This window comes from Indicator indicator, chromosome 19, assembly GCF_027791375.1.
Source record: "Indicator indicator isolate 239-I01 chromosome 19, UM_Iind_1.1, whole genome shotgun sequence".
NCBI lineage: Eukaryota > Metazoa > Chordata > Aves > Piciformes > Indicatoridae > Indicator > Indicator indicator.
This window is the reverse complement of record NC_072028.1, coordinates 2312511-2337795: the sequence shown is the minus strand read 5'-3', so window position 1 is coordinate 2337795 and position 25285 is coordinate 2312511. Positions and strand designations below refer to the sequence as shown.

At 43.6% G+C, this 25285-nt stretch overlaps 1 protein-coding gene across 2 annotated transcripts; it reads right to left on the bottom strand.

Moving 5' to 3' along the window:
• Positions 1-2454: 2454 nt before the first annotated feature.
• Positions 2455-3534, bottom strand: MAF (MAF bZIP transcription factor). Of its 2 annotated transcripts, XM_054389724.1 has the most exons (2): positions 3139-3534; positions 2455-3024 (listed from the first exon to the last, which is right to left on the bottom strand). In XM_054389724.1, the coding sequence occupies exons 1-2, from the start codon at positions 3532-3534 to the stop codon at positions 2455-2457; spliced, it is 966 nt and encodes a 321-aa protein (XP_054245699.1). The 2 variants fall into 2 exon arrangements, with proteins under 2 accessions (XP_054245699.1, XP_054245698.1); XM_054389723.1 differs by having other exon boundaries at positions 2455-3534.
• Positions 3535-25285: the final 21751 nt, after the last annotated feature.

The window sequence follows — 25285 nt, the reverse complement described above, 5'->3', positions numbered from 1 at the left end:
TTTCACATGAAGCTATCCCTTCTCCTTTCTCCCGAGTATTATGGAGTCCAGCTCTTGTATCAGCATCACCCCTTTGCCAGGCAGCACGCTGAAGTACTGCTCTCAGAGTTATTGAACTTTAAACTACAGACTAAGAAACTGAGTACGGAATCAAAAAAATGCAGTTTATTATTGTAGATTATTCTCTCTTTTGATATAACCATAGAGTCGAAAATGAAAGAAAAGCACATAGGAACATCACACGTGGTTAGTTAGTAACTCAAGATATAAAACAATTTTGCACAGCAAAATATGTAAAAGAAAAAGTAACTGACAAGATTTTTTTATATTTATTGTGGTAAGATTTACTTTCCATTTTTTTTCTTTTTTTTTTTTTCTTTTTTTTTTAAAGACAGGATATCAGTCCCTGAAAATAAAATTTACTGATTATTGCCTTTAAAACTGTGGAATTTTTTGAAGTCACAGAAAAATCCAGTTCTGCACCACAATACAACTGTAAAAAAATCTGCATCATTTTAAAACTGTGCAGTAATGCCATCTTCATAACTGCATAAATTGTATTAGCGTTCTAAACAGGTTCATAATTTGTTGTCGTCGTTGTTTTGTTGTTGGTATTTTTTTTGTATTTATATGCTTGCAGGTTATATCTTAGTGCAATTCAGTCCCAAATACTTCAATTTTGAAAAAAAAAGAAAAACAAAGCAAACAAAAAAACCCCACCAAAACAAAACAAAACCCCAACCCATACATTTTGAATGTAAAATACCCCTATAGATATAAACAGGGGTGCCTCCCCCTTTTAATACTTTGGTTTTCAAATACAGTCAGTGGTATAGCAAGGACTACATATACCCAACTTATATTTAAGTTGCAAGCACATGCTGCATAAACTACTTTTTAAAACAGTCCCATTGTAAATTCTACCCCCCTTTACATCACGACAGTAAACAATTTAGTGCATCAATCTTAAAAAAAAAAAAATCTACATCTAAACAGACCTAACTCTTTCGAATTTATCTATAACATTCCTTTATCTGTAGCATACATTTTAACTGGGCTAACAGATGACAGAAACTAGAATTAAATTATATACTAGGAACCCAGAGCATTCCACATTTGACAATGACCAAATGCAAAAGGAAAAAAAAAAAATGGGGCAGAACACTTGAAATTAATTTTTAGACTGTTTTAGGCAACAGCATGGTGTCAATGTCCCCCTCAAGTGAGATGTGAATTTCGCTTTTGAACATCTTTCTGAAGTTCTTTTTGTTGTTTTTTTGTTTTTGTTTTTGTTTTGTTTTGTTTTGTTTTTTGCCACATTGGGTTATGAAAATCCATTCTGTCAGCTTTTTTGAGAGGGAATGCTTCAGTGCATTTAAAAGGAAGTCTGAAGTTTTGAGTAACTCAAAGCAGTTTTAGAGCAGATGCAAACTTTAATGGGGAGGAAGAGGAGGAGGAAGATCAAAGGTTGCACTTTTTTGCTTTCAACCCAAAAAAGTGATGAGGCAATAAAACAAAAGGATGAATGCCATGCCATAATAGTCTCCAAAAGTCCATTTCCAAGCAAAAGAAAAAAAATAATTATACCATACATGACCAGCATGCAGGGTTTTTTATTAATATAATGTCTCTTTCTCATAGTCTTTCGAAACAGTTATAGTTCATTGTTGCTAAGACAAAATAGCAAGCGTAATGCATGAGATGAGTATGGGATTCTAATGGCAGACTAAAGTCTCACGTTTGGCAGATTAAGGCCAAAACTCACATGAACACACCGATGGTTGATGCAGGCTTGATTTTGGGAGGTTCATCTAGGCATATCTCTAGTTTTCAACAACAACGCTAAAAAACTGATGAAACTCAGCAAGCTGGAGTCTAAAAATTTCACATTGTTTTTGTATTTTTCTTTTTTTATTATTTTTTTAGTATTTTTAAAATTTTTCTTTTTGCAAAGCTCAAATCTCATATGAAGAAGTCAAGATGGCAAAAAAAATCTGACTTTTTTGGACACAGCAAGCTCGAAAGAAAAACCCTCATGAACTTAAAAATATATATATAATGTGGATGGCAGGTTTCAAAGAAGAGCAAGCTTCATATGAAGAACTGAGTTGGTGGCGAGTTGGATCTTTTAATTTAAAAACAAACACACAACAGCAAGCCCCCACAAAAATAAAATAATAATAATAATAATAATAAACAGAAAAGAAACTCATGTAGAACTTTAGGTTGGCCAATGCGGAGCCAGCCCACCTTAAAAAGGGAAAAAAAAAAAAAAGTAGTAATAAAACAAACCCCAAAACCAACTTTGTTTTAAAAGTGTTTTGAGTTTTAAGGTAAAAAAAAAAAAAAAAAAAAAAGTACTAGAAGGTGGCAAGCTGGGTTGTCGCTCTAGCAAAGCCCCCAACAACAACTCACACGGAGAACTTTTAGTTAAGGTGGCAAGGCTGTGGGAACTCACATGAAAAACTCTGGAGAGGAAGGGTTGTCGCTGCTGGATCCGTTTTCTCTGAAGCCATTGCTGACCAGCTTCTCGTATTTTTCCTTGTAGGCGTCCCTCTCCCGGACCAGCCTGGAGATCTCTTGCTTTAGATGCTCCACTTGCTGCAGCAGCTGGTTCTTCTCCGACTCCAGGACGTGCCGCTGCTGGACCCTCTTGAAGCGGCAGGACTGGGCATAGCCCCTGTTTTTGAGGGTCCTCCTCTTCTGCTTCAGCCGGATCACCTCTTCCTTGCTGACGCCCCGCAGCTGCCGGTTCAGTTCCCGCACCGACATGGTCACCAGCTGCTCGTCGGAGAAGCGGTCGTCGAAGTGGAGGCCGCCGCCGCCGCCGCCGCCGCCGTGGTGCGGGTGGTGCAGCCCCCCGGCGCCGCCGCCGCCGCCACCGCCGCCACCGCCGGAGCCGGCGGCCGAGGAGGCGGAGGAGGGCGGCGCGCTGCCCGGCGCCGCGGCGTGGGGGTGCCCGCCGCTGCCGCCGCCGCCGTGGTGCGGGTGGTGGTGGTGGTGGTGGTAGTGGGGCGCGCCGCCCTGCGCCGCCGCCGCGGCGATCACCGCCGACACCACGGCGGCCGCCGAGCCCATCTCCTCGGCCGGCACGGAGCCGCCGGCGCCGGCGGCCGCGGCCAGCTGCTGCCCTCTAGCATAGCCATCGAAGGCGCCGGGCAGCGGGTGGTGGCTGCTGTTGATCAGCGCCTCCACCGCGTCCTCGGGGCTGAAGCCCAGCGCCTCCGGGTTGAGCTGCTGCGGGTAGCCCGTCATCCAGTAGTAGTCTTCCAGGTGGGTCTTCTGGTCGGTGCCGGAGCCGGGGCTGGGCGCCGAGAAGCTGGGGGACGGGGGCACCGAGCTGCAGGGCGTGCTCATCGGGGTGGAAGAGAGCGATCCCCCGGCGATCAAGCGGCCACACTGGCTGATAATGCGATCGGTCTCCACCGGCTCCTTTTTCACTTCAAACTTCATCAGATCGAAGTCATTAACATATTCCATGGCCAGGGGACTGGTGGGCAGGTCGGAGCTGCTCATTGCCAGTTCTGATGCCATCCTTTTGCTGCTGACAGTCCTCCAGAAAGGGTGCGCTCCGGGAGCGAGGGGACTGCTCTGAGTTGCCACCGGGTGAGCCAGCTTGATTTTTGGCGAGCTCTGCTCCGCTCTCTCCTGCCTCTGCCTCTCACCACGGCCCCTCGCAGCCTCCGCTCCAATTCGCCCTGGCTGCTCTTGCTCCCGCTCCGCGTTATCCTTTGCAGAGTCTCCGCTGCCGCTGATGCATCAGAGCGAGGGGCTCTCGCTATTCGCCTTTTGCATAAAGGGTTGTTTTTTTTTTTTTCCTCCTCTCTCCCTCCCTTCTCTCTCTCTCCTCTCTCTCTTGCAGCTTGCAAACTGCAGCTGGAAGTGTTAGATGGTGGTGTTGCGAGTAAATTTTTGGTTGTTGTTGTTGTTGTTGGTTTGTTTTGTTATTTTTAACACTTCATGGTGCTTTTCCTCTGGGCTTTCTCATGCAAAGTGCAGAGCGAGAAGAGAGGTTCATCGGGGGAGGGCGGAGAGAAAAGAGAGCGAAGGCGAAAAAAAAAATCAAAGTCGATATCGCAACCAAAATAAGAATAATAGCTTAAAAAAAAAAGAGAGAGCGCGAGGGAAAAAAAAACACAACAAAAAAAAAAACCAAACCTCGACCCAAAGCTACAGCATGAAGATGAAAAATATTTTAAAGGTTTCATCCAGCAGGAGAGTTTAAAAGCATTGCAGACTTTATAGCGCTCCTGACGTCAAATGGGAAATTGACTGGGCGGCCGGGCCAATGGGCGGCCGCCATCCCAGCCCTCATTAGCATAATAGTATAGAAACAAGGAAACTTTTCGGAGCTGTCAATCAGGGCCCCATCAGCTGACTGTCAGCTGGGGACGCCTTAACCCCCTCCTGCCCGCCGCCGCCACCCGCCGCACTCACCGGGTAAGCGGCTGCGGGACGGGGCCGCTTTTCCCACCCGTCTCTTCGCGTTCTGCTCCGCCGTCGCGCCTGGACGGCCACAGCCGCCGCGGCTCCCCACGGCCGTGCGCAGCGCACCTTCCAGTCGAGCGCCCTGCCCCGGGGCGGGGTGCCCGGGAGCTGCCCCCGCCTGGGCGGGGGCGGTGCGGGCACCTGAGGGCGCGGAGGAGCTCCCTCCGGCCGGGGAGGAGGGGGAATTGGGAGCGCTGAGCTCGAGCACCAGGCAGCGGGCACCCGGCAGCGAGAACCCGCCAGCGGGGAGCCCGCGGCGGGGAGTCGGCTGCGCGGCCGCTCGTACCGCGGGAATCCTCTGTGCCAGGCGCCGATACCTGCCGCTGTGCCGGTACCAGGTCACTCGCTCCGCTCTCCGCAGCCCTGTCATTTATGGATTATTTTTTGCGGGGACGGGGCATCGACTCCTCCATCCCCTTGTACCAAGAGGTGCGAAAGCCCTGCAAGTTTGCAAGCCCCACGCCCGCCCCCGCCGCACTTGGCCTGCTGGCCCGAACTAATTAATTTAAGACATTTAGAACTAATTGCATTTACTTTAGCCTCCCCTCTGTCCGCCCCCCCGCTCCCTGCCCGGGAGGGGGCTGGGGCCGGAGCCGGGGGGGCGGCGGAGCGGCGGGCGAGCTGGACGCGGAGCGGCGGAGCGGCTCGGTTTAAACCTCGACAGCGCCATCTCTCGTCGAAAGGTCAGTGCCGAGGTAGTCCCCGGCCGGTGTCGAATCGCGGGAGCCGGGCCGGGCCCTGCTGGGCCCCGCCGGCGGGTGGTGGCCTCCCCAACAGCGACCGCGGTCCGCGCCAGAGCGCTGGGTCCCAATGTACCCGCCGCCCCCCGCTGCGGGCAGGGGAAACCCGCAACCTCCGGGGCTGCCAGGCTCGATTTTCCAACCGGGCTTTATGGGAATATCGATAGAATTAAAGTTACTTGTAATTCCGTGATAAATGAGATGTCTCTAGTAAGTAAGATTAAGTGCAGTGCTATAAAGTTGTTTATCTGAAAAGTAATTCTCAGAAACCTGACTTCTGACACTTAGTCATATATTAAACCAGCTTCTTGAACATTGTACTTCAAATCCTCCCTTCTCCTCGTGCCTGGTCCCTTCCCCCTCGGAGTTTGCTGTTTGTAACAGCGTGCAGGGTATTACTTAGTAGGTGCGGGCAAGTCTCTGGGTAATTTTTCACCGACTGTGAAAATCATCATTTGTAATAGCCAAAGAAATCTGTGCTTAGGAAACAGTACTGGCTAGTGGATTGACGAATGGATAACATCTTCTGACTATGCCATTATCAGTGTGAGTGCCAGTACTAACATCTGAAAGTCATATGGCAGGTCCTGTTCCTGGCAGCCAAACAAGGTAGGGCATGCTGCAAATTTAGGAAGATAACTACATCTAGAAATTATCAGAGGTAATTCTGTAAAGCTAAAGAATGCTACCAACATCATTAACAAAATTGAAATATAGTTCTGCACAGTCCTGAAACACACCCAGGCATAGAGAGCCATGGACATCTGCTAGCTTTACCTTACAGATTGCAATTCATAAGAAAGTTAATACAACTTAACTACTCACACGGAATTTCCTGTTCCTTCACATCACAGCCCTGAAATCAACAAAACTTCCAGGCTTACAGCATAAATCCCCCCAAGAAAGTCCAATTCCCTGTATTTGTTTTTCCCCTGAGTAAGATGGATGTGGTACTGTATATCACTTAACATGTGCACCTATGAGAGACATAAAATGTGTGCTAATATTTTTAAATTAAAGGTTACTGCACTTCAGAATGTACAATTGTAGTATTTCACTTGCCCAGGTGATAGATGGCTGTGGAAATGTGGCTCCAGCTCCATAAAATAGTTTGTTTGGATGTGAGGATTCAAAGTGCTACGTTTGCAAAGGAGTAAATTTCCTGAGTAAACTCTGAACTCTAGACAAAGAGTATGAAATTGCGTGAGCTAATGGGGACTGTCTCTTAATTGATACCAACATAAGCAAGTGCTGCAAATTAATTGAAATTCTGACCTACCAGAACAGCAAGTTAAATTATTAGTTGTACAGTGTTGTTCTTGTGTGATTGTTACACAGAACTGCTGCACCAAAATGTCTCTACTGTTCAGTGCAGCAGAGAAAAAAGAAGATTATTAGCAATTTTTGGATAACCTTCAGAAGCAACATTCTCCCTATGCCGTCTAATTCTCATTTTAGTAGTATTTTTCTTTATTATTTGGCTATTCACAATGGGTGTCTAAACATTTACAGTCCTCTATTAACAGTGTTTCTTCCACAACAATCACACACTTTCATTTCAATTAGAGCTATTCAGTCCTCAGTTTTTCCACAATTATCACAGGCCAATTCCCCCAGACTGCTCCCTTTTCCCAGTGCTGCTTGTAACAATCCTGCCCTGAGCCAGGCAGAGGGAAAACGCCAAGGTCCCTCTCACAGCCTCCTGCGCTGGTTTGCTTTTAAGCATCTCTGCTCCACGACGTAGCATTGGAGCCCTGCTCGCTCCCAGTTTGCTGCTGACCTGGTTCATAAGGCTTCCAGCTGATGTATATTTATTGTGGGAGAGTTTTCTGACAAATTGTGCAGGGGGGATGTGAAACATTAACTCCAACTACACTCGGATCGTCCTGCACTGGGACGAGCACGCCAGCAACATATGTAAGAACTTCCATCGCTGAGGTCTGGGTGTGTGTATCTAACACACAAGATTTAGCAGAAGCAAACGTGCAGGTTATGAGTTATATGGACTGGGAGTGTAATTTGTTATAACTTAAAACACGTATCAAGAGCAACGCATTAAGCACAGTTGCTGCTCCTTTTGTTTATCTAGTGTCTTATTTTATGGTGCAGAACTAAAGAGTGTCCGCTGAATTTAACTATGAAACCAGCCAAATTGATTTCAGAAAGACTTCTTCAGAGTAACAGAGTGATAAGGCATAAACTGCTCCTAGGTGCAGTGCTAGATAAATCCTTTTAACAGTCTTCAGATCAGTTAACAGGGTAAGTAAATCACATATCACTGTTAGCAGATTTATGGGAGAGAATTAATAGAATCAGACGAGATAATCTGGTAGGGATAAAATTGCTGAGGAAACAGTCCTGCCTTATATTGGAGGGTATGAAACAACAGTCTGATTACTGGCAGTCGTTATGGATTGGGGAATTACCAGCTAAATCATCATAAGAGTAATTCAGTATTTATTAATTCTTTTCTCTTTAAACAACTCGCAGATGCAAATAAAAGCCTCTCTCTCTTTGAAGACACATTCTTTATATATTTTTATTGGAAGTAATTTACTATTTGCGTTACCTGTATTTGCTTCATAATTGAACATTTTGCATTCAAATTTATGTAACGCATTATGCTTGAGAATATATTTCTCCCTTATTAGCATAAATAGTCACTTAACCTCATGAATTACTAACAAAGTTTATCTGGAAATATAGGTATATTTTTTTATTAAGTGGAACGCAAACATATGTACAATAAATTCTGATTTGCCAGCAGTGTAACAGAAACACAGAACAGCCCTGTGTCGGAGAAGAGGGTAAAGAAGCAGCAGTGAAGAAGCAGAATCAATTACCACGTGTATATACGCAACAATAATTTCTTCTGTCAATGTTTTGTTTGTTTTTAATAAAGAATGAGTGACTCAAGGGTCTGCTTTGGAAGGAGCAGATGAAGTAGGATCTCTGCAGTGAGGTTCTTCTCTCTGCACCCCCAATACTTTCCAATGGACTTGGCTAACTAAGGCTGTGCCACTGCAGCCTTTGCTCCAGCTGAGTTCACGCCATGAATATATGCTGCTCTAAACTGACTTTGTCTTTCCCCTAATCCTGTTTTTATGCTTGGCCTTAACTCCAAATAATCAATATAATTTAGGCCCATTCTGCAGTATTAACTCCACCTTACTTATGCAGAGAAAAGCCCAACCCTATTGACTTCAAGGGCTGCAGGATTGAATCCCTGATCCCATTGAAACCAATGACAAAACTGATATTGATTTCAGTGCAAGTAGGATCAGGTCCCTGATGTTAGCCATTTGTTTATGCCAGAGAGCTGGCCCTACAAGCAATGAAAGACACCAGCAGATCTGCTGGCAGGAAATCAGGTCTGCTCCCCAAAATTCAACGGCAAAATTCCCTGTTAACTTCTGGTCCATCTCCCTTACGCTCAGGTTTTACCATGGTGATTGATACTGCATGCTAGGATGCTTGTGTATTTTGTCTGGATGCATCAAGCCAGTCCTCCTGGGAGCATTCAAATGAGCGTGTCTATAAATGTGGTGCAGCAAAATAAGCTACTTTTGCTACTCTCACTTCTCCTGAGCCTGGTATGATCCATTTCTCTGACGACAGTTTTCTGCCCCATACATATCTGATGCTGCTCTTTTATTTTAAGGCTGAGAAAATCTTCCCTTTAAACTCATGCTGAGCATCAAATTGGACTCCACTTGCAGCTGAACATCTTGGCTGTCTCCTCCTTTCCTCTATCAGCTCCAGTATATTTTATGTAGAATTTTCTCTGTTAATGAAGCTTGCTTCTCTTTTCACTTTCCAGTTTTGCATTAGTGTTACCGAATCCACCAGACTTGCCATGTTTCAAAACTGCAAAAGGAGGCCGTTCTGCACAGACCTTGCGTATGCAACTTATATTCATTTGTATGGAAAGTTTCTGCTGCTAAATTAGACAAAAAAGTATTTTGAAAAGGCAGGCTTAAACAGACATCTTGGTTATTTTTGTGTTGCGTCTGAGAAGGTTTGTGGTTTAGCCCTAAGAACTGCAAGGTATTAGCAGCTGCTTTGATTTCATTCCCCTGGAAGTGCCTGACAGTCACAAGAGGCAGCATCAGAGCTGAGTGCGTGTTTTGTTCTGTGCACCCTGAGTCCAAATGAAGGGACAGCTTTTTAGCAACCAAAATATTTTCATTGCTTGCTTATAACTTTCATGAGATGCTAGAAGTATTCCAAACAGCTTTGTATGATCCAGAAACAATTTCTTTCTCTGAAGGGAAGATAGAACAGAGATGCAAGTGAAAAGCTGCAAGTGACTCCAAAATGGGGCTCAAGGTTGGTGTCACAAGATTTGTGTTGTGCCTATTTCATGATGCATGTCCTAGTTTACTAATTTTCATAAATGGCTTGTAAAAATCAATAAACGCATTCTGATGCTAAAAAAAAAAATCTGTTTTATCTAAAAGAAATAAAAAATGAAATTGCAATAAATATTTTTATCAGGCTTTTATGTTGGAATTTATCACTTACAACTTGGGTCATCACGTTGGGTTGTATGATGCGGTGCTTGCTCTGAAATTAGCTAAAGAGGGTAAATAGAGAACCTGCTAAAAACTGGTGCTCAAATTAATTTGAAAACCCTGCAGAAGCAGAAAACCAGTGTTAGTTAAGGGAGGAGAATAAAGCAATTCCTTCAATGGTACCTAACTGAGCTGTCCTGATAATGTCCTGTGATATGCATGCTGCTTTTGTATCCGTTTTAGCTCAGAAAAAAAAAGTCATTGCTGCTTTTCTGCTTCTGCTCTGCATTAAGTTGTTTCAGCAGTAAGGAACGGTTGCACTGGCAGCATGAAAAAATAAGTGAATTTTATGTGCTATCTCCTTCTTAAAGTCACCCGTCAGTAAGTGGTGAGGAGGGCACGATTCTGACGTGATGTTTTGATGTGCAGCTGTGAAGGCTGGGACAGCCTTTATTAGAAGTTATGAACTTCAGTAAATTTTAAACAAATCCATGATTTAATGTCTTGAAGCACGAGATGGCACAGACTCATTAATTTTTGGTGATAAACTGCGCTGCGTGCAATGGGCTGAGCGCCATGCTCTGGGCTTCCTCAGTGTAAACAGTAAAATATGATAACTGCTTAAAGTAACTGATGGGGTCTTTAGCAACACAAGGTTCTTGGCTTACATGACCTAAAAAGGTTCATTATAACAGAGGAGGGCTGGCTTCGAGCCCTCCCCGGCTCTCACAGCTCTCTGTGCAGGGAGGGTCACTCTCGGCACAGGGAGGGAGGTGTAAAGTGAAGCCAATTCCAAGTGGCAGCTTTTCCCCTGCTGTGTGCTCAGGTGATGCTGATAGAAATGGCTACGGGAGGTGCAAGGGGAGAGAGAGCAGGTCCAAAAGGCTTTGCAAGGCAGCAGCAAGGAAAGACATTTAAAATAGAGATGAGGAGCTGACAACTGTTGCATGGATGAGAAGTGAGCTCCAAACCTCACACCTCCATGGCAGGACCTCTGGCTCTTTCCCTGTCCATCTCTGGAGCAGGGAGAATGCTTGCCCACACGACAGAGATGCCTCTGACATGAGGAGAGCTGCAGGATGAGGGGTGGTTATGAGTGCAATGTATTATAAGTCAACCCCCCAGATGAGCTTTACATATAGGAGCACACAGGGATCTTACGTTACCTCCAACCTTTAATTATCTGCCTCAATCTGGCCTAACCTGCTTATCTTCTGAGCATTACTCATCAAGCTCTGGCAGGAAGAGGTGTCAATGAACACAGGACAGATTTGGAGCCAACACCTTCACCAGCTGAACTGGCAGGAGTTGAGACTTAATCATGGGCAGAAATTGAGGGTGGTAGGGCTATTTCCCCCTTCCAAGCCTGTCCCTCCCTAATGGATCCAGCTGATTATATCTCCTGTCCTCTTCATCCAAGAGGAGCTAGCTGCCCTCTCGGCCTTTCCCCCCTCATTCCCCAAATTCAACAGCCCAACTCCACCTATGGCTAGGTTTGATCTCTGTAGCAGAAGCTTGGTTGCTGGAGCTGTCTTCTTGACTGTGGAGATACAGCAGCATTTGTCAGAAAATCTATGTGAAAACAGTACTGGTGCCAGCAAATGGAAACTGTAGCTTTCTAATCAGCTACATTTGATTTGGTTTGATATATTTAACTTCTCCTTTTTTCTCCTGCTATTGGCAAATGTGTTATTCTTCCCCAGAAATGAAAACAACCTGCAATTTACTGGGTTGCCTTACAGAGTCTTGGTGCAAAGAAATGTATGTCTTGATGACATCTGATATCTATCAGTGTAATTAATTGTCTTCACCACGCAAGGGAAGGAAAGTCTTATACCCCATTTTTCCCCTCCTACTCCATTAGAATTAGTTCACTGTTACAGAAGTGCTGGGCAGACCCAGTTCAGATTTGTCTCCATCCGGAGTCTGGGTCATTCGGAAACTCTAATCCTTAACTAAAAGGAAATGATAAAAATACCCATGAAATTAATTTTCACACCTGGACTTAGAATTAATAATGGCAACCAGAGTGGCATCCTGTTTCAGCTCCCTTGAGGTGACTAACAGTCCTGGTCATTAATATAATCCCAACCACCAGAGGAATTCACTGTCTGAGGGATCTACCATGAAAAACAAATGATCCCCAGAGCTGTGCCTGCACAATGGGAATGGCTTTAGTCATGTATTAGTCATTTTATCACAAGATTGTATTTTTGCACTGGGAGGTTTGTGCTCAGATATTAAAAGAGAAGAGAACAACAACATTTGACTTGGTAATTTGCACACAGGGTTTGATTACCTTTGAGCTTCCTTGCTTTAGAAGGATGTGTGTAAATGACTAAGAGCAATAAACGAAGTCTTCTGTCTGTGAGGCTTTCTCATGCAAAGTTCACAGGCATTTATTACTGTCTGTGCTTAGCATCAGTCCTGCATATATCTGTGGGAGATGCTTGTAGTTCATCTTGATAAGGGAGTGGCCTATTGCTAAAATGCTGCTCGAATTTCCCCCCTGATTCTGCTTCTCTCCCTTAATTGCAAGGGATGAAATGTGTCAAGTGTCTGCTTCACTCAGCTGGGAATCACGGCACTGCCTCTGCAATTTCCCAGCCTTCAAAGATGACATGCAGCTAGCAAACTATAAAGCTAAGCGACTGCACGGTGGCTCTGAACTGCCTTCAAAAGGCGTTTGCTTCTAGCAGCGGAGCAGCAGTAGTACTTCAAGCAGGGCGCAGAAGAGGTGTGCACTGGAGTCCTTTTGCAGAGCCATCTCTCAGAAGGAATTTCTCTAATTATGTTTGTTTAATCCTGCCCTAATAGCCACACATGATATGCTCCGAGGGCCTGAAATGCAGCTACCGATTTCAGCTTTATTCTTCTCTGCTCTCAAGACCAGCCTGGCTCATGAAAAGCAAACCACCACTGCCCATGTGCCAGGAGTTATCTGCACAGGATGTGAGCACATTCCTACAACTACTTGTACTCATAAAGAAGATGGTCTGTTGCCTCTCCTTCATGTAAAGCCTGACATGTTAAGACAATACACACCTATCACATACTCAATTTATTGTTCTGGGAAACAGTAATAGCCTCATGGTGCTACTGCAGAGGTCTTTCCATCCTGAAGCTGTTTAGTTCCACATTTACTATGTCACACAAAGGAGCTTAAAGGTCTTTAGCAATGGTGGATCTTTTTTATTTGCACAGCACAGGAATTAAACTGAGAGAGAGCAAGCTGGAGATACAGACTTGTCTCCCTGTAATTTGTACAGAGATTTCAGCCACAGCTTTTTCCTCTCCATTTAGAGTAGTTACTAGGATCAGTTACTGTGAATGTAGCTTGCATTATTCCCTGCAGAGCAGGAGACAGGGCAGTTTCTCTTTTTATTCTTTCAGTCCCCTCTACAGGTTTACACCTTTTATAGCTGTTAAGGTAACTACCCAACTACTTAGAAACTGCTCTCGTGTAGTGGCAGGATGGCACTTTCCGGTGCTAGTTTAGCTCCAGCAGGTTTAGATTCCATCCCCTGCAGTCTCTTCTAAGAGGAATTTATCTTTTTATCTGCCTGAAATTCAAGGTTCAGCCTCAAGTTGATTCTAGCAGCACTTGGCTACATCCTTTGCAAGTGATGATCCAAAATCAAGCACTAGGAGCCACTAATAAGAGGGGTGATATACCATAAGGTTTCTGTAATTTCCCAGATGACTCAAATAGCTTGCTATTAGTAAATCTACCCTTGACATTTTAAAGGAAAGGTATCCATCATGCCACATTATTCATATATTCACAAGCAGAGCTGGGAATATAAGGCTGACTGTAGCATGATGGCCACTGTCATGTTGAAGAATCAGGATAGCAACGCTTTCATACTGCCAAAATTAAACAGGCCAGTGCAAAAAGGTGCATTTAACTCCACAGAAGTCAGACAGTGCCTTGAGTTGTATGGGTCAAGCCACCACACACAAACTCTGGTGTTTGGTCACTCCACTGCTCCATAACATTTCTGGTATTGGAAGAAAAAAAATGCACCACCCTGTCAATCCACTCCAGCAGTTACCATCTGCAAAGATTAATTTTTAACCTTCTTTTTATTTTGCAGGGCTCAGGCAGATGAGTAAACACTTCACACCAAGCCTCAGCTGGGCAAATTGTCCTTAGATCAGTGGAGGTGACAGTTCCTGAGGGTCTGTCCTTTCATTTCCCAGGAGCACCCTTCTTGAGGGAGGGTTTTTCTGTCTGCATAGAAATTTCATCCTGACTGCTTGCCAGAAACCCGACGTGAATTCCTGCGATGCCTATTTCCAGCAAAGGTGCTGCAAAGCTGCAGCTACCATAGCAGAGTAGAGCTGCTACAGGATGGATGCTCATGGAAAAAAAGAAGTTCAGTTTTAAGCTTCTTGTGGCTTCTCTGAAAGATAACTAAACTTCACATACATCACTATCTGGAACTTGATCTTGGGGTCAGAAGTACAAGCATGTAAAGATCCTGCCTAGGTGGGAATGACTCGTAACCCCCCTCTTTATCTTTCCTATCACCTGCTTTTAACGATGCCTAGGTTTGGAGACAGTCGTCTTCCTCCTTTAGACTTGAGTGGCAGCTGGCAGGGTTTGAAGCATGGTTTCCCACGAGAAGCATTAGCTTCTTTAGGATTTAAATGTAAAAAATGTGGTTCAAGCCTACCATGGTTTAATTTCCTGAAGGGCAGTTCTGCACACCCAAGCTGGGCATCTAAAAGCCAGCCCCACCAACATTGCCACCCAGACTGAAAGTCTGGTGACTAGAATTTAGCAGCTAACTATCTTTGGTTAGTTAGCAGATAACTATTTATTGATGCCACACAAGAATTTTGCCTCTGCTGAGGCCAAATAAAAGCAGAGGAAGTTTTGCAGTGTTTGGTCCTTCATTTGGGAATTTCAACTAATAACGCTCTGTCCCTCCTCTGTTTCACAAGTCCCCTAACTAATATAGTGGGATGTGTGAGAATATTATTATAACTCATGGCCAGAGCTGAAAAGTCCACATCCAAGCTTCTTTAGAGGCTTGAAGTGGTTGGGTCAAGGACAAAATTGCAAAAATAAAGACAAGATGTGGGAGACTTGCCCCACGGAGGGAACACCTGTCACATATCAATGCTCTTCACCATCAGTAGCCAGGTAGTAGTGAACAGATAGAAGAAAGTACTTGGTACATCAGTCCTTCTGGTTAGGATCATCAACATGCTTCCAGTATAATAGGACAGCAAAATAATATCACAATATGCATCATCCTGGACAGGTGTAGCTCTTGGTTTTACCAGGAAACCTAGCAGAAAGCTCAGGAGTGGGACATCAGTTAGGTGATCAGGCTGAACAAAACTAAGAGGAAATTAATTATGCCTGGTACTGAATTTTACCTGATTTTAGGCATTCTTTCCTCATAGTTCATACAGACAATTACCTACATTCTGGAAAATATAAGAGCTCTATTCCCTACCTAGGCTACCAATCCTACATAAAGCATATGCTATAGAAGTTCAATGAAGCTTTTCCATTAAGACAAGATACAGACTATCCTAAGTCCTTCCTGCCCTGCAGAAGAACAAGCACCAGCTTTCCTTTCACGTGTGTCCAGTCCTGTGCAACTCAAGGACCCCATGGTAAACACCACATCTGTAATGCAGAACAGTTCAAGTCATTCCCATCCCAGCTGAGCCTGGCTCGTGTATGAAGAGTGTGCAGCGAACATTGTATCAAGCCTGTGATGATCTGACAGTTTTAGGAATAAACCTTTCAAAGAAGGGAAGACATTAATAAAAAATTGAGGTGCCACAGAAAAGGCCAGATGTTCAACTTTTAGGTCTTTATAGGGCATGCAAATTTTGTCTTATGACTGAATGTGCATATTACCCATTGATGTGATCACTTATGCATCCAGCTCATCATCTGAATACACAAATATCTTCTCTTCTGCAGCAACCATACTCAGAATTTAATGCAAAATTCATTCTTTTTGAAAATCAGTCCCCTAGAACACAATGGTAAATCATGCACGATGAAGTGATACGAAGAGAAACGCTGCAGCCTTCTTCTGAGTTCTTTGTTTCTTTTCTCTAGAAAAATGACTCCACCTTCCTGCTGAAAGCCACAATTATTATTTCTACATATTCACACTGTGTTACTGCTCAGTGGCTCACATCATTGATTTGGGTCCATTATGCTAAATTCTAGAATGCCCAAAGTGCTAAATATAAAGCAGGAGACAACAGGTACAGAAATAGAAACGGACCACAAGGTAACCATGAGCCACAGCAACACCCCACAGTAGATTTGTCTTCTGAGGCACAGTTAAGCAGAACTAGGGTGAATCAGTACATAACAGGAGATCACAAAGCATGAAAAGGTAGTGGTGGCTCTCACATCACTGAATTATCATCATTAAAATAATTATCCTGCCTTGTGTTAGATGACATGGTAGCTTTCATGTAACTGGTGATTGAATGGCATGCACAAATTAGGGTTCTGACCCCTAATGGATGAAATGACTTGTCCTTCTTTTTATTTTTTTTCCCCTGTTAACAAAGGTAAGACCAGTCTCCCAGGCACAGCCAGTTCTCAGCTCTGCCATGTGGCAGTTTGCCTTGCCTATCATTTCCTGGCAGACCCAACCACTCTTGGGTCCCTCGCTTGTTTCTTTTCCAGCCACACAACGTTTACAGTTATTGGGTTTGGACAAATGGAGCAAATTGAATTGTGGATGATAGGTAATATAATGCGATGTAATAATATAATATACATGAAATGCACTTTACATTTGTACAGCAGCTTCTTAGCAGGCAGTACTGACCTTAACAAGAATTGCTTAGAATCCCATCTCCAGACACCAGCATCTGTAAGTCTCTTTGCTACAGGAATATGCTTTCCATTCATATTATGACCCACTGTATTTAGCTGTTCTCTCTTACACAATGAGAGATGTATATAAGAAAAGATATGCAGGAAAGCAAACCTGCCATGATTATCAGTCCCTAAAATGAATCCTTACTCAGAAAGACAAAATGCTCTTTCCCCCTCACTAGGAATACGCAAGCTATATTATGCACACAGATAGCATGCCTGTAGTTTTGGTGCCATAAAGCATAAATCATAATTTAGCCCTCTGCAAATGGCCTCTCTGCACTGAACTGCGGTGCCACATTCCCTGAGGTCCTCCTCCTTGGAAAGCAATGAGCAGGACTGGAGGAGGTGGTGAGAAGGACTGTGGTGCTCCTAGGGCTGACCTTTGCCCCTGCCAGCCCACATCATTTCTGCACACATGAAACTGGGAAGAAACTGGGGTAAAATCTGAATGTGTTTTTTCAGGTGATGTCAATGCACTGCTCGGTTTTCTCTTTCTTGAAGGGCTATAGGAATTCTGGATACATGTCAGCTCTGTGATCCCCTGTGCAGAAGGGAAAAGGATTTTTAATGAAAACCAGCTTCAGCTGTGAATATTTAATACAGTGCCCAACTGGTAACAGGATGATAAAGTTTTGATAGGCCTGGTATTGGCTTTCATTTTTTTAAGGGGGAACTCCTCTCTCACGAACGGAAAAAGCATTTTTAATGCCAATATCAATATAAAGTGCTGCTGGAACTTTTATATCATTTCAATATCAGGCCTGTGTTCAAGGAGCAAGAATATATGCAGTGTTCACAATCATTTGATACTATAGCTGAATAGCTTTCAACAAACTCTTCCCATGTTTTTATGCCCAAAATATGATTTGGAGGTTGGGGATGGAAAAAGGAGGAAACTGGGGGGGAGGAGAAGCTTTTCGTTAATTTATAGCTAGCTGAAATGTTTAAGAGTAATCACCCATGATCACAACATGGTGCACAGATCAGGTTATTTTGCAAATAGCAGAATTTCTTCTTTTTTCCCCCTCCTCCTCTTTCTGGCAGCATCAATAAATTGTTTAATTAAAATATTATGTTAGCGCATTTACTGTAAATGATAGAAATGTTTTGGAGGTGGTCTTAAAAGCAAATGGTGGCTCTGAAATTGCTAGACATGCACTAGTAAATCAGATACAAAGTCCATAAATTGGAACAATTCTCTTTCAGGCCTGTGCCATTTCACAGATATTAAAGCTGCTTAATTTAATTCCTCAGTAATGTGGAATGTGTACAGCAGCTGATGTGACTTCTTCAGACTGATTGTTTAAGGTCATATAAACTCAGGCCTACAGAGCACAGGATAGAAATTCCCTCTTATATTAATACTGTTTATAATTCAGTTCTCCTTCAATCCCTTAATCAGAAAAGAAATGTTTATTGTGTGATATTGCTATAAAAGAAGTAGGAATGGTAATGAGCATTTGAAAACATAGAAAAAAAATACACACTAAGTCACAGCCACTGGTACCAACTGTCTCCTCTCTTTAATCAGGTTTGTTCAACTTAAAAGGAAAAGTTGCTTTTAATGCAAAGCAGTCACTTTTCTATATGGAACGAGGCTCTGTTTTGTAAAGCACAAAGGAGAAGTCAAAGCTACAGTAAACTGCTCCCTGCATATGACTTTGTTCCTCAGCAAGTAACACCACCCCATATTTACCAGAGGAAACCTATACCCAGCTGAAGTCAATGGGATTTTTGCTGTTTCCTCCCGTTAGAATGGCTCATGCTTTTAGGAATTGCACAGGTAGCACCTTTAGCAATATACAAGGGATAGTGTCTGCTACTCCTCTGCTGTTTTAATACCTGCATTCAAAACACAATAGTAATAAAAGCTTCCGAACAAATTATTACGATTGGCTTCTTTGCCTACGTTGGAAATCTTTACTGAATCAAATTAATACAGAATATAAATATCACAATTAGATTTCAGCAGGACGAGCAAATGATGAATCTTTCTTTTTCAGCTAAGAAAGTAGATTTTCTTGAGAAATCTCTGAGTCAGCATTTCTTGCAAGAGGAACCTTATTTCCCCTTCCTCCAACAATGTCAATAGCTGAGAAGTCAATGATTTCCAAGGATGTCACGGATAACTTGCAATAGGGAAGGTAAAAGTTCACCCATTTTGATGTGCACATAACCTATTTCAGTCATCTTTAACAATATGTAACATGAAATTCTTAGCAAGGAAAACCTGACTAAATGGCCTGTCCCCTGCTCATAAAAAAAAAAAAAAAAAGCTGTGTGACAAGTTTGTCCTAGGATGCACAAGAAAAGTTAGCTCCATTGGAGGCCTGAGTCCAGAGGAGCAGAAGCTTCTCATGAAGGCTTCTGCTGTAGAAGCCAGTGGGTAGAGAGTTTCTTGACATGAGGGTTTCCTGGGCTGTGGATACTTCTTTTTATTCTCAGTAGTGTCTAGTGCCATGGAGTTCTGACTCATGTCTGAGATCAATGCCATGCAAGATATAAAGCAGCAGTGTATAACACATGCTGATGTTGGTGACACCAGAGAAGTGTGTTGGTGTAAATGATACTGTCATCCTCAGTGTGTTTTTAATTCCTATCTGCCCTCTTCACTGATGAAACCACATTTTTACCACCAGCATAAGGTGGAATGGATTTTTATCTCTCATGCATCAACAGAGTTATCAGCACGTTCTAATTACACTGTGTTGTGAGAACCAGCAAGAGCACAGCTGGAGTTTCCAATTCCAGATCTGAGGTGTCTATGAGGCAGACATTTAAGAAAATAACTAGATACTGAGGCTCATTAGACCATGTAGCATTTAAACTAGGGTTGAATTTGTCTCACGAACTCTGTCCTGTGTGGTCAAATTCCAACTGCATGTCTGCCTGCCCTACTATTAATCACATTTTGGATTAAGAGGCAAAATCACCTCTCCAACATTCTTAAACAAATGTGGTTTTTTTCCATAAACAAACAAAGAAATCAAAACTATTTGTCTTGACTTGTTGATTTGTCCAAGTTATCTCATCCCAGATCTAATGACTGTCCCAAATACTAACGAGAAAAATTCGTGAACAGCTGCACCTCTTTTAAAGCTGTTCTTTCTTTAGTCATATTGTACTCCTTGCAGTCTTCAGTGGTTTAAGAGAGCAGCAAAGAAGCAAAGCGTGGGCAATCTCACTCATCTCCACTTGACCTATTTTAGATTCTCCTAACTGTCAAAAGAAACAGAGAAACCAACTGTTACCATATACAGCAAGGCCTTCATTAATAAACTCTGACAAAACCCTCTCAAGCATCAGAGTTGTTTTCAGCAGAAATTTCTAATGCATCCTGGAGTCATTTTCAGGAGAAATTAACTGGGGGCACTGGAGTCATTTATGCCACCATTTCTGAAAGGAAGAGTACTTGTTTCTGTTTTTATCATAAAGATCATTGGTAACTGAACAAACCCCAACAACTGGAACAGCCCAGACTATGGCCAGTTCAAGTATGATCATTACACTTCATGCAAGGAAAAAAGCAAACCATTTAGTATCAACTACTAGTCCAAGCAGAGTTTTGAAGTACCTGCATTGGACAAGTCTCATAAGCTGTGTTGACAAAGTCAAGATCATTCCTAGCTGTGAATTCTGATCATGTCTAGGCATTAAGACCTCCCTCACATTTGTCATAGGTTAAAATGCTTAAGCATCCATATTCCTATATAACTGAGCACATCAGTCCTCAAGGTAAGCTCAAGGCCCTCAGGATTTTTTTTTTTCATTTATCATATGTGGAAAACCACATTTTAAAACAGTTTTGATATTTCATAATATAGTTTGTGACAGGGCTATTTCACCATTGCCTAACGTGGGCTGTGGTGTCATCACAAAGTCCCTCACACCGTGTCAGTGTGAGTCGAGGGAGCAGACATCAAGATGTCAACATATTCCGTAAGGGGAAAGAGTGTCAGTGCAAGTCTACAGAGACAGGGTGGGAAGTGAAGAGGAAGCAAAATGAAATTGTATCTGTGGTTGTGCAGCGCTGCCAGACACAGACACGCTCAACCCAGAAGCCTTTGAAGAAGCCTGTGCAGTACTCAGGAGGAAGCAGCCAGGTAATTGTGAGATTTTCAAGTGCTGAAATACTTCATCTCTAACCAGAAATCTCACTGTAAGTGATTGGCAAATGATACAGTAGTGTGTGCCAAGTAAAAGGACAGACGAACAACTCTCCTGGGATGTGTGGTGGTGTTCTCCTGACCAATCTCCTCATGCAGAGGAATGTCTTGAGACATTTTCTTTCTACCTTTTTCTGGTCAGTGGAAGGTCCAACATCTTCCTTAAGAGCTTGCACAACCTGTGAGTAAGAACAGCAGCCAGCAACACCACAGTGAGAGGGAAATTCTTCTCCTAACCAAAAGGCCATGCATGCCACATCATAAGTACACAAATAATGCTCGTGGTGGTACCTGCTGAATTCATGGAGTCGGTCTGAGCTCACTAAAGAGAGATCAAAAGGTTCCTCTATGCTTAAGTAACAGGCCAAAGCCCTGAGGAGTGCACAGCTCCACCAGTCTCTGCAAGTGTTTGTCTTTCCTCACACCAACCACGTCTCAATAAAGTCTTCAGCCCTGTAACTCCCTTCCCACATGCTGCCTCTTCTCCCAGCTGTGCTGAGCACAATCCAGTGCTGTGAAGGGGGTGGTTCCCGTAGCCCCCTCTCCTGCACACCCTTGAGAAGAGCACTCCACCATTTCAGAAGTGCAGCTCTACAGTGTTTAGTTACTTTTTTTTTTAGCCCACACATCTGGAACGTATCATCTAGGGGCCAGATTTGAGGAGTATCTTCATTTTGTTCTGCCTGCAGGAAGAAGGAGGACAGAGGCTTCACATTACTGCAGCACTGATGAATTCAAGTAATTCTTTGCATGATTAGTGGACAATGGTGCATGCTAATGTGTGGTCCACCAAAGCCCTTTCTGACCCTCAGTAATGAAGTTCTTCCATCAACCTTTATTGCCAGAGCAAAACTGAGGAGAATGAGTACAGATAGCATTCATAAGCTGTGGCCTGAATGGAGCCAGGTTTCCAGAAGTACTTCCCTGTTTTAGGAATGGAAGCCTCTTTTCTTCAAGAGTTCTTGAGGATCAATTGTCTCAGGTGATTGGGGCAGCTGAAATCCTAAAATTCAGAAGGATTTAGGCCAGGGCAGGATGCAAAGGCATTGAGGTGCCACGCTTACACTGATACTGCCAGTATTTGTCAAAATAAGGTGCCCTCTGCCCTCCTCCCAGCTGAAAAAAAAAAAAAAAGGGACTCTGGAGACCCAACCACACTACTGAGTATTGTGAAAATAAGAATAAACCCACCACAATAAGTCCTTACTCCACTCATTTATCAGTGCAAAGCAGAAAACAGCCCAGAGTTCAGCACAGCAAAAGAGATGAAAGATGCAGTTATCCTGACCTTGGGTGGCTGGGGTTCCCCCTCCCCCCCTCTTTTGCTCTGTCTTTCTAAGGGGGGGGATTTTTGTCATTACCACAGGCAAGGGCAGTGCGTGTCACCTCCTGGGCACAGAGCTGTGGCTGCTGTAGAGCGCAGCAAAGCCACATCCACCACTGGTGCAACTCCACCAAAGCTCCCAGCCTCACAGAAGGGACTAATTTGGCCTTGTGTATTTTGAATAAATTGTTAACTCTTCTCAGCATGAAGAAGTGATTATTGAAAAGTTTGCCTCCACATACAAATGCAAATGACAGTCGAAGAACACGTGAATGTTAATCTTCCAAACCAAGTACGTAGACAAATGCTAGTCATTAGAAACATTTCCGTGCATTTATATTAGGCTGTCCTCTAAAAGACTTTTCAGACAAATATGTCATCAAGATATTCAAAACCATGTAATCTTATCCAAAGTTTCATCTATCAACAGTACAGTTTTCATCTCTCGCAGCTGTGTGTCAGAATGTGCAGGCAGATTAGCCAGCTGATAGCAAGGGGGGGAAGGGAAAGAGGGGCTCTGTCATCATCAAGAAATACTGCTGGGGAGAAGAGACTCTTGCTGCTAGTTTTGGGTTGTTTTTTAAATCTCCCCAAGAACCCTTTCCCAGGAGGGATACAGGGGATGTTTGCAAAGACTTTACGTTTTTGATGGGAGTTGGTGGCCATCTCTGCTCAAAGCTCTCCTCCCCCCGTTTCCCCTTCCCTGCAGAGTGCAAGTTCTCATAATAAAAAACATCCTGAACACGACTGTGTGTCTGGTGTCTGTGGCAAAGCAGCCTTCTCTATGGCAGATTAGTTCACCAGATTTCTTGTGCCTTTCTATGCCTGAAGAGAACAAGATAAAGCCCAAATCTGGATGGTTTTGAACTCCATCTGCACCCTTCACCTTCCTCAAAGGGCAAATCCCTACATAGGTCCCTTCCTCTCCTACAGCCAGAGGGATCACTTGGGAAAAAAAAAAAAAGTTTACCTCAACAGTTTTCAGCAAGCAAATTCTCTAATTCTGTTGTTTCAAGGAGAGAGATGAATGATGACATATATGGGCTTCTGATAAAGATGCAAAGAGATAGGACTAAAACATACAGTAAAGTACTGTGAAATCATTCCTTGATATGAGATTCAATATGCTGCAGTTGTTGTCGATGAGACAATGTCTTTGAATCCATGCATATGAATCCATGCATAATCTTTAAGAGTATTTATTTTTAAATACATTCTTTCAAATGAATTTTGGAGTTACTGAGGAGCTCTAGCATGACACAACTCCAAGATAACGTTTTCAGATTTGGGGAGAGTGGGAAAGATTTTTCAAAACCTCAGAGGAGCAATTAGGACTTAACATCACCTAAAATAGGTTCAGACTTCTATAGGTATCTTTGAAACCTCTCTTTGAAGTGGAACCCTAAATCTCAGTGTTCAGTGATGCAAATCCAGTGCCTTGATTGTCAGAGTCACAAACCCACTTTGTGCTGACCATGCAGAATAGTCAGCATCTCAGAACACCCCCTGGCCCAACAACCCAACTTCAGGTTTTGGAGTTACATTTTAATTTTGTGTTTTTGTCATGAAGGCGTCTCTTCCAGGGACAGACAGAGAGAAACAAGGACAGTGCTTAGCCATTTGCCAGGGCCTGCTGATCTTGGCTTAAAGGGGTATTGCAGCAGAAAGGAGTCTGTTTTGGTGGAGAATCTTATGATATGGGCACCTCCTAGCACCACAGACTACAGCCAACTGATGTGACTCTAGTTATCAGCCAATCTACGGGAATTATGGCACAAGTCCCCAAAGCCCCAAACGAGGGAGCTGACCACTTAAGGAGGCAGAGCTCTGTATCTTGCTCTTATTCTTCCAAGCTTGCCTGGTTCACCAACTTCAGTATCAAATAAATCTTTTTAATGGGAGCATAATGATTAACATGGTCCCAGAACCTTTCCCTCACCCTTGGAAATGTGCTTTGGAGAAACCTGACTGAAAAAAGTAGTCAGAAAACAGTGAAAGAGCCTTTCAGAGCCAAGATAGAGGTGTTCTGTGAAGGGGTAAGGAGAAGTTAGTTGTCTGCTAAAACACAACCCTTCAAAGTAAAAGCATAATTTAACATCCCTGGAAAAGAAACCCAAATATGGTATTTCATATAAAGCTTCATTTGACAAATTCCAATTTTAAACTCAAAAGCATTTATTTAAAGCTTTTTAAATGCTCATGTCGTTATTTCCCTGCTTGGAACTGTACCTTAGTCTTCCTTAAAGAGAAAAGGAAAAGTAGTAAGGGGCAGGATGGGAAGGGTAAGACACATTATTTGATGAACCAAGACGTTGATCCCAGCCTGGGGCTTACTGTCCTCCCAGCAAAGCCCAAGCCGCCAGCTTGCTGCCTGGTCACACACTCCTGCCTGCCAGCCAAGGTCCACCAGGTCAAAAATCTGCTTTATAGAGAGTGCCCTGAGCTAGTGTTTACCTAGAGGAGCCATTGCAGCCTCTCAGGAAATGATCCACGTTTTCAAATGAGCCTGCATGCCCAAATATTTATTTGCTAGTTAGATGGTAATGGCTCCAGAGCAGTTGTTATGGTCTTCTGGGGGCAGCGTGCAACTTGTACTGCTACATGGAGCTCGTGTACCAGATGAGGCATTAATCTGGTTAGTTGAAGGGCTACAGCCTGTCCACAAATCATTAATGTTGGCTGAAGTACTGCATGCAGTAAATCATGTACTTCAGAGCCAGTCACTCAGTCCAGTCCTACAGCAGAGACATTTAGCCCAGAGAGGTCTGCAGACCTTTCCCAGGCCAGCAGAAACCAGTGCAAAGCATGGGACCATGGGTGGAGGCTTTGGAGTTACGACTTCAGCAGGCAAAGGAGGAGGAAAGTGAGTGGTCTGCCAGAGCAAGCATTGAGTGGTGTGGCTTTGAGAAGACAGGCATTGTGCAGCAGGGAGCAGAGCTTGCTGGAGTGGTTTTTAAAGATGGCTTAGGAAACTGGCTTTGATTTTAACAGCTGGTTCTACCAAGAGACCAAACTGCCTTCAGCACAGCCCTGTCCTTTTTCTTCGCCTACACACTGCTGTAAGCCACAGAGCACTCACCAAGACCGTGTAACAAACCTAACTTCAAAAGACCAAAAGCCACAAAAAGCATAACGTCCCACAAGAAGAGAGCAGGAGCATGAAGAGAGGCAGCAGAAGT